At 36.1% G+C, this 15,914-nt stretch overlaps 2 protein-coding genes across 2 annotated transcripts; both read left to right on the top strand.

Moving 5' to 3' along the window:
* The first annotated feature begins 672 nt into the window (after positions 1-672).
* Positions 673-5,213, top strand: LOC129267560 (tripartite motif-containing protein 2-like). The gene is made up of 2 exons (XM_064104902.1): positions 673-812; positions 1,830-5,213. Exon 2 carries the CDS (start codon positions 1,848-1,850, stop codon positions 3,804-3,806), a length of 1,959 nt encoding a protein of 652 aa, XP_063960972.1. The 5' UTR covers positions 673-812; positions 1,830-1,847; the 3' UTR covers positions 3,807-5,213.
* A 5,205-nt stretch (positions 5,214-10,418) lies between these two features.
* On the top strand, positions 10,419-15,328 carry LOC129267555 (uncharacterized). The gene is made up of 2 exons (XM_064104901.1): positions 10,419-10,527; positions 12,940-15,328. The coding sequence occupies exon 2, from the start codon at positions 12,958-12,960 to the stop codon at positions 14,422-14,424; it is 1,467 nt and encodes a 488-aa protein (XP_063960971.1). The 5' UTR covers positions 10,419-10,527; positions 12,940-12,957; the 3' UTR covers positions 14,425-15,328.
* The last annotated feature ends 586 nt before the right edge of the window (positions 15,329-15,914 follow it).

The following is a 15,914-nucleotide window of genomic DNA, read 5'->3' as shown; positions in this document are numbered from 1 at the left end:
TTCCTTTGTTCCTTTCTTTCATTCTTTTCTATTTGATTCATTCTTTTTTCTTTCTTTCTTTCTTTTTTTCTTTTTTTCTTTCTTTCTTTTATTTTTCTTTCTTTGTTTTTCTTTTTTTCATTCTTTCTTTCTTTCTTTATTTCTATCATCCTTTCTTTATTCATTTCTTTCTTTCTTTCGTTCGTTCGTTCTTCCTTTATTTCTTTCTTTCTTTATCGATCTATTCATTTTATTCATTCCTTCCTTGTTCTTTTATTCTTTCTTCCTTCCTTCCTTTCATGCATTCTTTCCTTCTATTTTTTTTCTTTCTGTATTTTTTAAAATTTCCTTTCTTCCTTCCTTCCTTTCTTCTTATGTTCCCTTTTCAGTCCTACCACTTATTTCATTATTTCCTACTTTCCTTCCTACTATTTCTTTCGTTATTTCTTTACTTTCTTCTTTCTCTATCTTTTTTTCGTTCTTTTCTTTTTTTCTCTCTAAACAAGTAAATGATATACTGCAAACTTTCCGATTATTTTCAATCAGGTTAACAAAAACCACACCATCAAACAACCGTTACGCTGAATTGAAGTACATGAATGCACAATTGAAACATGTCAAAGGTTACTGGGAATTCCCAATCACTAAAAATAGTTTGATATTGAACTAGAATTCGTAAACAACTGTAAATTTGCACACGATTCGGTACACACCACTATTATGAATTGATGTAGCCAAAATATCTAATACTGCTGCTATTAGACCCCGTATAATATTATTACTTCGATCAAACTGAGAAACATATCGTTTTTAATGGACATAAGCAGATTGATGTAAGTATATTGAACAATTCATGTATTTTCAAAATATATTCTGTATCTATTTTACACATTCAAATGCCATATGTATAAGAAACGTGTCGAATTTGACATCACACTCTGATTGATATGGCTTGTTTAATGGTTGTATCTTCAATATTATTGGATTGTCATTTTTCTTTAATAATAACGCAATTATTACCAGTGAGAAAATTGTAACGTTCCTATCTATGAACAGACAGGATCGAAACAAATAAATTCCATAAAAATCGGTGTTTAGGGGTGATCAGACTTATTTTTCAACCCGGAAGTAATGGGGAAAATGAAAAGGTAAATTGCCGATTCGTCTAATGCCAATTCTTTCACTCATCACACGGTCTACCTTAATTTAGTCTAATGCCATTCCGTCAATCAATTTTTCGTCTAACAACCAATTGGTCCAATCATCACCTCGTTTAATCACAAGTTCGTCTATTACCATTTCGTCACACAACCAGTTGGTCTAATATCCATTTCATTTTTATTTATTTTGTCCAATTAACACTAAGAAATGGTGGCCCTACTTGCTATTTGACCAACTGGTTATTAGATAAACTGGTGATTGAAAGGAATTGCAATTAGACAATATGGATAGTGGACTAACTTATGCTAGACCAAATGAAAGTAAATGAGTTTGGGAATTAGACGAAATGGCATTAGACTAATTGGAAATAAACCAATAAAAATACATACTTTTTAAAAAGCAATATTATTCCTACTTCTCTTCTCTTTTCATTCCTTTCCTTTCACCTTCGCAATTAATTCCCATCATCCCAAGCTCCTTTTCCTATTCCCCTTTCTCCTCTCCCCCTCCTTTTATCATTCCCAATTTCCCCTTGGTCCTCCCCCTCCTTCCCCTATTCCAAAACCCCAGGCGATCCTTTTATTACTCAGTGATGTAAGTCAAATGACAGATTCTATGGTCCATACATGTATACTATTTTTAATTGTGTTTTGTAATTATTTTTCATTGTGTTTCGTAATTTTTTTTAGTCTCATAAAAATCTAATCATGGCTGAAGCATTAAAGACTGTCATCTCCCAAAGTACAGAGTGTCCAGTGTGCCTTTCTACATTCACCGATCCCAAGATCCTGTCTTGTTCTCACACTTTCTGCAAGACTTGCCTGGACAACCTATTAGAGTGTCACGGTAACTCCCAGATCCGATGCCCTGTCTGCAGAGCTGTCACGCAGGTCCCAAACCAAGATGTCGGCAAACTACAGGTAAATATTGCTTTGAAAAGTCTGATAGATGACATCAAGGGCCAACCTCAGATTTGCACAAATTGTCAATCCAATGACACGCCCCATGCTGATGTCTACTGCCAAGACTGTGGCAGGTATCTCTGCACATCTTGTCTTAATAAGCACTCTCAGTGGGAAGGCTTCATCGGCCATGACGTCATTGCCATGAGTGAGATCTCACCAGGCAAGGTGTCTGTACGTAGATACCGCAAATGTAGGAAACATCCGAAAGAAGATGAGGGTTGCTTCTGTTCCAGCTGCAGGAGATTCACATGCTCAAGGTGTGTTGTTATGGAACATGAGGGAGAAGGACACAAGGTCATCGAGGGAGCAGCTTATGAGGACAAACGCATGAAGGGTATCAAAGAACTTAAATCAAAGGTGAACAAGAAACGATCATGTTTTCAGAAGTACATTGATTTCATGGATGAAGAGATGAAGAGTGTTGACAATACTGAAAAACAGTGCACAAGTGACATCAACGAAGCATATGATGATGCAGTCCGGCAGTTGTCAGAGAAGAGAGAAAGCCTACTAAGAGAAGTCAAGGAAACGACTGAAGGAGTAGAGACAGAACTGAAAAGTATGAAGACCACGGCCCAGAAGCACATCAATCAGTTGACGATCATTACTGACATGGTAACGAAAAGAACGAAGATACCGTTAGATATGGATACTCTCGCTGTACACGACACTCTGTGTGAAGATTTACGAGAGGTGTTAGATAAAGATGATCCTGACTATGAGCAGCCGAGAAAATCAAGCAAGAAGGGGAGAAGTGTATTTAAGAGAAACATTGGAAAGAATGAGCTAGGCCTTGGCAAGATTGTTAATGTAGTTGGAAAAGATGAGCTAAGTCTTGGTAAGATTATTCATGTAGTGAAAAAAATGATAGTTAGTTTTTGTTTAGTTGGTCTTGGTATGATTGTTAACCTAGTCACAAATGAAAAGAACGTCGTTTTGCCTACTTATAATATTGCTGATGTAAAGAACGTTTCTTTGCCAGTTAAGAATCACATGAATGCCATGGTTGGTACACAAGACGGTAGGATGGCTGTAGGATATAGTACAGGTGGCATCTCCATCATCTCCTCTAATGGTCAGTTTCAGCAAACAGTTCTGAAGGATGTTCACATTTTTGGGGTAAGGTTCCTCTCTGATGGTCGATGTGTTGTGATGGATCACATCATCAGATTATACACACCAGAGTACACAAAAGTGAATGTTATTTTTAAGACTCTGAGTGTAGATGAAGCTGGGATTCCTAATCTCAATGTTGATGCTGATGATCAGATCTATGTGAGCTACAGGAAAGCCATGAAGATCTTGGTATTTTCAACAGCAGGTGGGCAAGCAGTCAGGGAGATACCATGCAACGGGTATGTGCCACATCAAATCACTAGTTACCATGGTTCTCTGATCACTAAATCACATGACACTATCAGATTGATAGACAAACAGGGTTCTGTACAACATGAATTAAAGAAACCTGGTAGTCTCCTTCACGCTGCTGTATCTCAAGGGGGTACAATCCTGATAGCCAAGGTGAAGCATGATGAAGGTTTGGTGAGCATTGACGAGTATACATATGAGCTAAGGCATATCCGAAACCTTGTTAATGATCTCAAGATTGAGAAGCCTGAGAGAGATTGGTATTACCTCCAGCAGTACCGATCAGGAGAGATCGCTTTCTGCACCCCGGATAGACTCTATATATTCTACTGAAAGTATTGGATGACATCAACATTGATGCATGATATCGCAATATCACAGAAGATGGGGGGGGGGGGTGATACTCATTGAGTTTTCTGCCAGAGTAACCTGCTATGATATAGAAACAGTTGTTTCTCGTTTTCTTACCCTTAAATAACATTTAGCTGCTTACATTTTTTTTTATTTTCAACTTTGCATGTATCAAGCATCATGTTTTTTTTATGTGTATCCTGTGTGGGGAAAATTCTCCTACTTGAATATCAGACATAATGTTATTAGATATTTAATGAGAAATCAAATGATTCTCGATCCATATAAATGTGTATAATATTTGACTATAGTAATGATCATAGTGGTAGTGATATATCAACCATTCTTATTAAAAGAGTGTATATTATGCTATACTGTTTGTGCGCGTATACTTGTATTCTTATAAGTATACATGTATCGTTATCCTATGCTATTATTCTATCTAGGCATGATTAAATGATTAAATGTGTAAATATACAAATATTACCTGAGGAATTGAGGGATTATGATATGTAGATAGTAATGACTATGGAGGCAGTTGCATTTTTACCATTGCTTTATTAAAGAGTGTGTAAACTGTTTCTGTGCTTGTATTTTTATGCATAGATTGGAATATATCGTGATTTTATGTTATAAATAATATAGGATTTGTATAGCACACGTATCCACCTTTCTAGGTGCTCAATTCGCCCCTACATTGTATACGTTATGAATCTAGACATGATTATAATGAGTAAATATATATGCATATATTATCTTCATCTGATACGGAAATGGTCGGATCTAAACTCCTCGATATTTTTCGAAGTAGGTCAGTTTCAAAATGCAATTATATGGAATAACTTGAATGTGAAACACACAATGAAAATATTGCCGGCATTTCAGGAAATAGCGCGAAAATGCAGAAAAAAAACAGCGTCAATGGACCTCAATTTTTATTTGAGTTTTGCTATTATCAAGCATCATCTTCATCATGTTTATCCCATGTGAGGGAATTTATAGTTCTTGTATTTTAGACGTGATGTTATATTAGACATTTCATGGAAAATCGAATGATCCTCTGTTCCTATACATGTACATGATATTTGACTAGTAATGACTATGGTGGCAGTGAGGTTTTTATCATTGATATTAAAGAGTGTGTTTAACTGTTTGTGCGCGTATTTTTATGCACAAAGTGGAATATATGTTATTACATGCTATTATTCTATCTAGACATGATTATGATATGTAGATATATATATATATTTCCTTCATCTGATACGGAAGTGCATTGTCTGATCTACACTCCTCTATATTTTTTGAAGTAGTTCAAAATGAAAAAGCAATTATATGGAATAACTCGAATATGAAACACTATTAAAAAAATTATTGTATTTCAGAAAATGTTATAATAAAATAGACAGAAAAAAGCATAGTCAATGGATGTCATTTTTTTATTTTGAGCTTTCAAATTATCAAACATCATCTTTATCATATTTATCCTATGTGAGGGAATTTTTAGTTCTTGTATTTTAGACATAATGTCATTCGATTATCATGAAAAATCAAATAAATCTCTATTTATATACATGTATATTATATTTGACTAGTAATGACCATGGTGGCAGTTAGATTTTTACAATTGCTTTATTAAAGAGTGTGTATACTGTTTATGTACGTATACTTTTATTTCTATATGTATAGATTGTAATATATCGTGATTCTATGCTGTGAATCTAGACATGATTATAATGTGTGAATATATATATTATCTTCATCTGATACGAAAATGGTCGGATCTACACTCTTCGATATTTTTCGAAGTAGGTCAATTTGTTAAATGCAAATATATGGAATAACTCGAATGTGTATATCAGACAAGGGAACGAAAAATGTATAGGAAAAGCATAGTCAATTGATGTTAATTTGGATTATAATTTCATTCTAATTTCTTAGTTTAAAAAAAAATTCTGAGCAAACTGTATTACATTTTTAACAAGATACATTGGCATCTGCATTAATAATATATAACTCAATTAATCTGTATGGAAAACTATTATGTAATAGAGTATAATTTCAAATAACTTCATCGGATTTTGCCTTTTAAAGAGGATTCAATTCGAAAGAAGATCACGTCAGATATGACTTGCTATTAGAGTGATAACAAAACATAAAATAATAAAAAATGAATCTGTCTATCATTTATTTGTTGTATTGTCTACAGGTAAAATCATTTTCGCAGAAATTGTCTTTCATTTAGAGTCATGAAGTATAACACAAATATCCAGATGGAAGAAAAAGTGTCATTAATTGGTTTTCCCATTGAGCAGAAAGATATGACTATTATGAATTGAATCGTTTATCTCTGCACAAATATGATGAAGAATAATGATATATACAGATCTCCTGAATGTGATTTGGATCTTTGCATGAATATGATCAAGAACAATGACGTACAAAGGTGTAAATAATAACATTTAACTCTGCAATAACCGAGTTGACACTATACCTTTACAATACGATGTCGAGTTAACACGTAGAATCAGTTCATAAAAAGATAAATCAATCATGTCCTTTATCATCAGACTATGATAATGATGTACAAATTTCAACAATGTTATTTTTTTATCTTTGTACAAATATGATAAATAATAATGAAATATGGGTCTTCTGAATGTGATTTTGATCTTCATACAAATATTTATGATAAAGAATAATGAAATACGAATCTCCTGAATGTGATTTCGATCTCCATACAAATATGATCAAGAATAGTGATGTACAATGTATAAATAATAACATTTAACTGTTTAAGAAACCAGTTCACACACTAGCTCTACAATACGATGTCGAGTTTACACGTAGAATCAGTTCATTAAAAGATCAATTAATTATTTCCTTTTCAAGAAATTTAATCGTCAAGTTGATCAATTGAAACATGTTTGTATGATATTTTTGACTATGTCATTTTTGTAAGTAGAAATTTATTTTACGTTTTATAGCTTATATCAAGATGCACGAAACCAAACACTATATTGCACACGTTTTTAGTGGAAATTGAATAAAGGAAATTAAATTTCAAAATCTGGAAAAGAGTAACAAGATTAAAGTAACAATATCAGAATGTCAAAAGCTTCTGTATACTGACGATTTATATTTGATGCTTTTTGCTATTATTACTATGGTACTGATTTTTTTTCCTGATATTTTTAATGAAATAAATACAGTACGTCTGATGAGGACAAGATGAATTCGTCTTATCTAGCCTACTGTATTAATCCATGTAGTGTTTCTAAAAAAAATAATCGGTATGACAGTATAGTATTGACTTGCAAATTGCCTGTACCTCGATGTTCGTTACTCAAAAAACGTAAAAGGGTTCGTTAATCCGAACATTTGTGGCGTTATTCCGAAGTTTCGATAATCCGAAAACGGAATAAGGTTTGATGTTCCGAAGGTTCGTTAATCCGAAAACGAAATAAGGTTCGTTGTTCCGAAGGGTTACACTTCGTAATTCCGAAGGTTCGTAATTCCGAAACACGCAAATTGCCTATACCTCGATGTTCGTTAATCCGAAAACGTAATTTAAGGGTTCGTTAATCCGAACATTTGTGGCGTTATTCCGAAGGTTCGTTATTCCGAAGGTTCGATAATCCGAAAACGAAATAAGGTTCGATGTTCCGAAGGTTCGTTAATCCGAAAAATAAATAAGGTTCGTTGTTCCGAAGGTTTGTTTATCCGAAAACGAAATAAGGTTAGTTAATCATTTAGTTTTCGGACTAACGAACCTTCGGAATTACGAACCTCATTTCTTTTTCGAATTAACGAACCTTCGGAATTACGAACCTTACTTCGTTTTCGGACTAACGAATCTTCGGAATTACGAACCTCATTTCGTTTTCGGACTAACGAACCTTCGGAAATACGAACTTCGGAATAACGAACCTTCGGAATAACCGAACCTTCGGAATAACGAAGCTTCGGAATTACGAATGTATGCGGTTCCGAAGGTTCGTTAATCCGAAAACGAAATAAGGTTCGTTGTTCCGAAGGTTCGTTAGTCCGAAAACGAAATAAGGTTCGCTAATCATTTCGTTTTCGGACTAACGAACCTTCGGAATTACGGACCTCATTTCGTTTTCGGATGAACGAACCTTCGGAATTACGAACCTCACTTCGTTTTCGGACTAACGAACCTTCGGAATTACGAACCTCATTTCGTTTTCGGACTAACGAGCCTTCGGAATTACGAAGCTTCGGAATATCCGAACCTTCGGAATAACGAAGCTTTAGAATTACGAATGTATGCGCCCCCACACACCCTCACACGCATACATCCACACTCACACACTATCGCACTCACCCCAGCAGTGGCGTACCTAGGATTTTCCACAGGGGGGGCAAAACCGTCCGCCAAAAAAATCTTCGAACACAAATAAAGGATTTCGTAACCAGATAAAAATTGACAAGCAAAAAAAAAAAAAAAAAAAAAAAAAAAAGGTCTTCGATCACAAATAAAGGATTTCGTACCAGAAAAAAATTGACAAGCAAAAAAAAAAAAAAAAAAAAAAAAAGGTCTTCAAGCTCGTCAGGGGGGCATTGAAGGTCTTAAAGTTCGTGGGGGGGGGGCAAGGATACGTTTTTGCATGGGTTGTGACTCGTCAGGGGGGGCAGAGTGCCCCCCCTGCCCCCCCCCGTAGGTACGCTAGTGCCCACCATCCCCGCACCCACACACACACATAAATATACATGGGTATATATATTTTATATTTCCCTTTCTTATTAAAAGCACGTATTATTGAGGTGGCAAAACTAAAAGAAAGAGGAGGTGGGGATATCAGGATAAGCATGAAAAGCAGAATAAAGAATGGGGGAAATGAAAATAAAGAAAGAAGAGAAAGAAGAAGTAAAAGAAGAAGAAGAAGAAGAAAGAGGAAAAAAGATTAAGAAAGAAAGAAATAACGAAAAACGAGTCATAAGAATAAGTAATTGATAGAGAAAGGTGTGAAAAAAAAGAGGCTTGTGGGTGGGGAGGAACAGTAACGAGAAAAGGAACAAAAAACAGAAAAGGTAAACAAGAGGAAAGGAAAGAGAACGAATCTGAACGAAAGTCAGCCCGTACTTATTGAGGTGAACAAAAAAAAAAAAGAGGTGGTGAGAATATCAGAATAAGCATAATAAGCAAAATAAAAAGAAGGGGAAAGGGGAAAAAGGAAAATAAAGTACAGGAAGTAGAAGAAGAAAAAGCAGATGAAAAAAAAAGATAGAAAGAAAGAACGAAAAATGAGTCATAATAATAGGTAATTGATAGAGAAATGTGTGAAAATAAAAAACAGAAAACAGAAAAGAGGCTTGTGAGTGGGGATCAACAGGAACAAGAAAAAGAACAAAGACAAGAGAGAAGGTAAAAAAGAGCAAAGGAGAGGAATCTGAACGAAAGTCATTAAAGGTCAAGTCCACCTCAGAAAGATGTTTATTTGAATCAATACAGAAAAATCAGACAAGTATAATGCTGAACATTTCATCAAAATCGGATGTAATAAGAAAATTATGACATTTTAAATTTTCTCTTATTTTTCACAAAATAGTTAAATGCACAATTTAGTCACATGCAAATGAGAGAATCGATGATGTCCGTCACTCACTATTTCTTTTGTTTTTTATTGTTTGAATAATACAATATTTCAATTTTACAGATTTGGCAATAAGGACCAACTTGACTGAACCATAAAATGGTAAACAATAATCATTCCACATGTTCAGGGAGGAATAAAACTTTTTTCACAGAACAATGAGGAGAAAATCTGAATATTTTATATTTCTTTTAATAAAATACAAAAGAAATAGTGAGTGATGTCATCAGTTCCCTCATTTGCATACCGACCGGGATGTGCAATTAACTATTTTATGAAATATAATCAACTTTTTCTTGTGGTGGACTTCTCCTTTAAGAAAGAACCCTCACCTGGATATGGCTAATTATTACAATGGTCATTAGTGTCTCATTGTCAAACATTAATGATAATCGGTCCTTTTTTGTTGCTAGAATGAAAATTCAGGGCCTGTGAGTTGTACACATCCTGAATTTAGATTTAGATTTACACGAGAGGGAAAAATATTAAGAAAAAATAATCATCTATTATCCAAAGTCCAACCATTATAAATTTATATTCTTTGTCTTTATCATTACTCATTGTTATCCTATTATCCAATGTCGAACAAGTGCTATTTGCAATATAATTACAACTATTATTATTATTATCATTCCTTAATTTATTCATTTATTTATCTATATATTTCATTCTTTTGATTAATTCTCATTATTTGGGGAGTAGATGTTTTCTTTGAAGGTTTCGAAGGGGATCATTTTACCAATCGGTGCTTTAATTGGGATTCCCTCGGAGAGGACCTTAAACCTTCGGTTCTCTGGTGTCTTATTTACAATCAGCCTTGCTCTTTAGCAGTCAGGTAAAAAAAATTACCACCAAACCATCGTTCCGCTGGATTGGAGTATACGTGAATAAACCACGTCAAAGATCGTTGGGAATTCCCAATCACTAAAAATAGTCTGATATTGAACTCGAACTCGTAAGCAACTGTAAATATACACGCAATTCAGAACACGTACGCTAAATATTATGGCTTGACGAAGCCAACTATATCAATAGAGCTAGACTACACCCCGTATATAATTGCATTTTACGGACGTGAGGAGAAAGAGGTAAGTTAGTTTTAACTGCACATACATTTTCAATATATATTTTCTATATCTGTTTGACACATAGACGTGTCATTATGAACCTGATTGACATGTTTGATACCGGGTGGGTGTTTCATAAAGCTGCTCGTAAGTTAAGAGCGACTTTAAGATCGACTGGTATCCTTTCTTGTGGTAAATAACGGTTCACCATTATATTCATTGGCAATGCTTTAGCGCGTAAGAAAGGTTCACCTTCTTAAAGTCGCTCTTAAATTACGAACAGCTTTATGAAACACCCACCAGGTTTTATAAACGTGTTGGATTTGAAATCACACTGATTGATTGACCTGTCTATAGGATTATCTTCAATATCACTGGATTGTTTCCTTAATACCAAAGGCAAAAAATTACGGGTGAGAAAATTATAATATCACTCTGTATGATCAGACCTCATATAAAAAATAATGCTATCCGATAGCCACCGTATAGTCATCCGATGGTTATCGGATAGCATTTGTTTGGTAGCTATCAGCAATCATCAGCTACCGGATGTCTTATTGCTAGCTTCTTTTTCAGTTATCAACAGGACATCGGCTAGTCGATGCCCTGCTGATAACCATTATAGAAACAAATCATTCATTGTAGTCCCATGCCTTGAGCTTTGTGTAGCTGTAGTCATACCAGTGGAGTGTTGAAGTTGCAACTTACAGGTTACAGGTTACTTATGTGTGTTGCATGGACTTATGTATTGGTATTTGGGGTGTATGTGTGGCATCATATGCGATTTCGATGGTGCATTGCATCCAGTAAAAGAAAAACGGGCAATGAAATTAATATTCCCTCTTTAAAAACAGGATGAGTGAAAATATGACGCCATTCTAAGCTCTACACAAAATATTACAGATATGGGTAATTCCAGCGTTATACCCCGGCGTTATACAGGCATTACATTTTGCGTTCAGCTTGGGGGCTGACTGTATCATCATGGAGCTCCACGGTAATCATTATCGTTCTTTGAACGTTATATTATATAGATCGTTCAGGGCTGATAACTATAATGGAATGAGCGAGAGACTCATGCATTTTCGCCCTTTCTCGACCCAATATGTTCTTTGAGATTGCATGCATTCCAAAGTTATACACGCATTTCGACCCTATATGGGAGTCTCGTGTAATTTCATTCACTGACATTGGCAGCTCCGAAGTGCACAGTTTGAATTTGAATTAGGTTTTTTTTATCTTTTGGTAGTTATATAAAGTTTACCCTTACATGTTAATTTGTATACACCCGGTCATTGTGCCAGTGGATGGCTTGCCAATGGAATTGAATTATTTACATGTGAAATTGCCATCCGATAACTATTGGATGGCATCTTCCGATTAGCCGTCGGATGGCCACCTAGTTACCAGGATAGCAGGATAAAACACCATTGTAGATTAAATGCCTTGTTCACGGGCACAATTAAGTGCCGCGCCCGGGGTCGCGGAACGGTCTTCAAAGTGTGTGTGTGGGGGGGGGGGGGGGCTGACAATGCTGAAAATCACAATCATATGGTCGCTTTTACGTTTTTGTACACGGTTTTGGAAAAAAGTGGGGGGCTGAACCCCCCCCCCCCCCACGGTTCCGCGGGCCCTACCCCGGACTTTCCATGTATAGCCAGGCGCCTTAGACCACTCGGCCACGGCACCACCACCATTGGATGGCACCATCCGATAGTTATCGGATGGCATCATCCGATGGCCCACCGATGGCTAGCCGATATCCATCTACAATGCATGTTTTTTTTTTGCTAATGGGACAGGATCAAAACCGTTAAATTATGTATTGACGCCGTTTTAAGGGGTTATTTTTTTTTTACCCGGAAGTGGATTGAAAAAAAAAAACGATTAATCATTAATTTGAATATGCCTGGGAACATTATTTGGTAGCATGTACTTTTTTGGAAGCAGTAATATTCCTATTTCTCTCCCCCTTACTAAATCTCATCTCCTTTCTTTCCCATTCTTTCACTTTCACACTTTCTTCCCATCTCCCTGAGCTCCTTTTGCCATTCCCCCAGCCCCTCTTTTCTTACCTCTCCTTTTCCCAGTCCCCCGTTCACCTTCCCCCTTTCCCCTCATTTCCCTACAATAATAATAATAATAATAATAATAATAATAATAATAATTCATAATAATAATATTAATCGCAAATACCCAATACGCGCAATCTATTGATCAACAGTCAAGCTGTGATTAATATTTTGAGTTGGGTAAGGTCGCAACTTTTCTGCAACAGGCCAATAGGGAAATGAATCGAATCTACGGAAATCTTTTCTAGTTTTAATTTGTCCCCCGGTGATCATTTTACTACTCAGTGATGTAAGTCAACAAATTCTATGGTCCATACATGTACATTACTCTTCATTGTGTTTTGTAATAATTATTTTTCAGTCTTCTACAAACCCAGCCATGGCTGAAGCAATAAAGACTGTCACCTCCCAGAGTACAGAGTGTCCAGTGTGTCTTTCTACCTTCACCGATCCCAAGATCCTGTCTTGTTCTCATGCTTTCTGCAAGACTTGCCTGGACAACCTCTTAGAGTGTCACGGTAACTCCCAAATCCGATGCCCTGTCTGCAGAGCTGTAACGCAGGTCCCAAACCAAGATGTCAGCAAACTACATGTAAATCTTTCTTTGAAATGTCTACTAGAGGATATGAAGGGTCATCATCAGATTTGCACAAATTGCAAATCTGATAACAAGCCCCATGCCGTTGTCTACTGCCGAGACTGTGGCAAGTATCTCTGCACCTCTTGTCTTAATAAGCACTCTCAGTGGGAAGGCTTTATCGATCATGAAGTCATTGCCATGAGTGAGATCCCATCATCAGGCAAGGTGTTTGTACGTAGATACCGCAAATGCAGGAAACACCCGAAAGAAGATGAGGGAAAAGGTGCATTTAATAGAAACATTAGAAATAATGAGCTAGGCCTTGGTAAGGTTGCTAATGTAGTTGGAAAAGATGAGCTAGGCCTTAGTAAGATTATTCTCGCAATGATAATAATGATAGTTAGTTTTTGTATAGCTCAAATCGCTCTTCAGCATAATATTGTAGTTGGCCTTGGTAGTATTTTTAATGTAGACCTAGCTGAAAAGTATGTCGTTTTGCCTACTTATAATATTGCTGATGTAAAGCACGTTGCTCTGCCAGCTAAGAATAGCATGAATGCCATGGTTAGTACACCAGACGGTAGGATGGCAGTAGGATATTATACAGGTGGCATCTCCATCTTCTCTTCTGATGGTAAGCTTCAGCAGACAGTTCTTAAGGATGTTAACGTTCGTGGATTAGGGTTCCTCTCTAATGGTCGATGTGTTGTGATTGATTTTTCAAACAGCATCATACTGTACACACCAGAGTACACAAAGATGAATGTAATGTTTAAGACTCTGAGTAAAGATGAAGATGGGATTCTCACTGTTGATGGTGATGATCAGATCTACGTGACCTACTGGAAAGTCATGAAGATCCAGGTATTTTCAACAGCAGGAGGGCAAGCAATCAGGGAGATACCATGCAACGGGTATTCACCACATCAAATCACTAGTTACGATGGTTCTCTGATCACTTCATCAATTGATACTATCAGATTAATAAACAAACAGGGTGCTGTACAACATGAATTAAAGAAACCGGGTAGTCTCCTTTACGCTGCTGTATCTCAAGGGAATACAATCCTGATGGCCAAGGTGAAGCATGGTGAAGGTTTGGTGAGCATTGACGAGTATACAAATGAACTAAGACATATCCGAAACCTAGTAAATGACTTCAAGATTGAGAAGCCTGAAAGAGTTTGGTATTACCTCCAGCAGTACCGATCAGGAGAGATCGCCTTCTGCACTCCGGATAGACTCTATATATTCAAACAAAAATAATGGATGATATTAACATTGATATATGATATCACAATATCGCAGAAGGTGGCGGGGGGGGGGGATTTCCACTGAGTTGCCATTTTCTGTTAAAGTAAGCTGCTATTATATAGAACTACAAGAAACAGTTGTTGGATAATTTCTTTCTGGTTTCTCACCAATAAAAATGCATATCGCTGCTTGTATCTTTTTATTTTCAACTTTGGATGTATCAACCATCATCTTTATCATGTTTATCATGTTTATTCTGTGTTTGGAAATTCTCATACCTGCATATCAGACACAATGTTGTTAAATATTTTATGACAAACCAAATGATTCTCTATCCTTATACATGACTATATATAATATTTGACTAGTAATGCCCATGGGGTGTGTGAGGTCTTTATCATTGATATCAAAAGTGTGTACATTATGCTATACTGTTTATGCGCGTATATACTTGTATTAATAAATTGGAATATCGTGATTCTATGATATGATTATATCTAGACATTATTATAATGTGTAAATAAATAAATATTACCTTCGTGGAAATGGTCTGATTAACACTCTTAAAAATTTTCGAAGTAGATCAACTTGAAATTGCAATTATATGGAATTACTCGAATGTAAAACACACAAAAAACTTATTGTATTTCAGAAAATAGCACGAATAAAAAAATAAAAAAATTAGTAGATCTCAATTTTTATTTTCGGCTTTCCAATTATCAAGCATCATCTTTATCATGTTCATCCTATTTGAGGGAATTTCTAGTTCTTGTATTTTAGACATAATTTTATTTAGATATTTCATGAGAAATCAAATGATTCTCCATTCATGTACATGTATATAATATTTGACTAGTATTGACCATGGTGGCGGTGAGATGTTTACCATCGATATTAAAGAGTGTATATAACTGTTTATCTATGTATACCTGTATTCTTTATTATGAAGAATAATTATCATAATCCTTACAATGTATTTGTATTCTGGTAGACATACGTACATGTATGGCTTTCCTGTGTAGTAGTTATGGGAGAGACCTCATACCTAATTGACCTTTGACCTTTGACCGCATGACCTTTGACCCCAACTTCCGGTCACTGTTGACCCCGTGACCCCACCTTCCGGTCAATCATGACCTTTGACCTTTGGGTACGCGGTAAACAGGAAATTGGATAATGGAGCGCGGGAAGCGATTTTAATTGGATAATGAAGCGCGGGACGCGATTTTAATTGGATAATGACTCCGCGTGGGGACGCCATCTTAATTGGATAATGAAACGCGGGACGCGATTTTAATTGGATAATGACTCCGCGTGGGGACGCCATCTTAATTGGATAATGAAGCGCGGGACGCGATTTTAATTGGATAATGACTCCGCGTGGGGACGCCATCTTAATTGGATAATGACTCCGCGTGGGGACGCCATCTTAATTGGATAATGAAGCGCGGGACGCGATTTTAATTGGATAATGACTCCGCGTGGGGACGCCATCTTAATTG

Source organism: Lytechinus pictus, chromosome 9 (assembly GCF_037042905.1).
Source record: "Lytechinus pictus isolate F3 Inbred chromosome 9, Lp3.0, whole genome shotgun sequence".
Lineage (NCBI taxonomy): Eukaryota > Metazoa > Echinodermata > Echinoidea > Temnopleuroida > Toxopneustidae > Lytechinus > Lytechinus pictus.
This window is presented reverse-complemented; position numbering and strand designations above follow the sequence as displayed.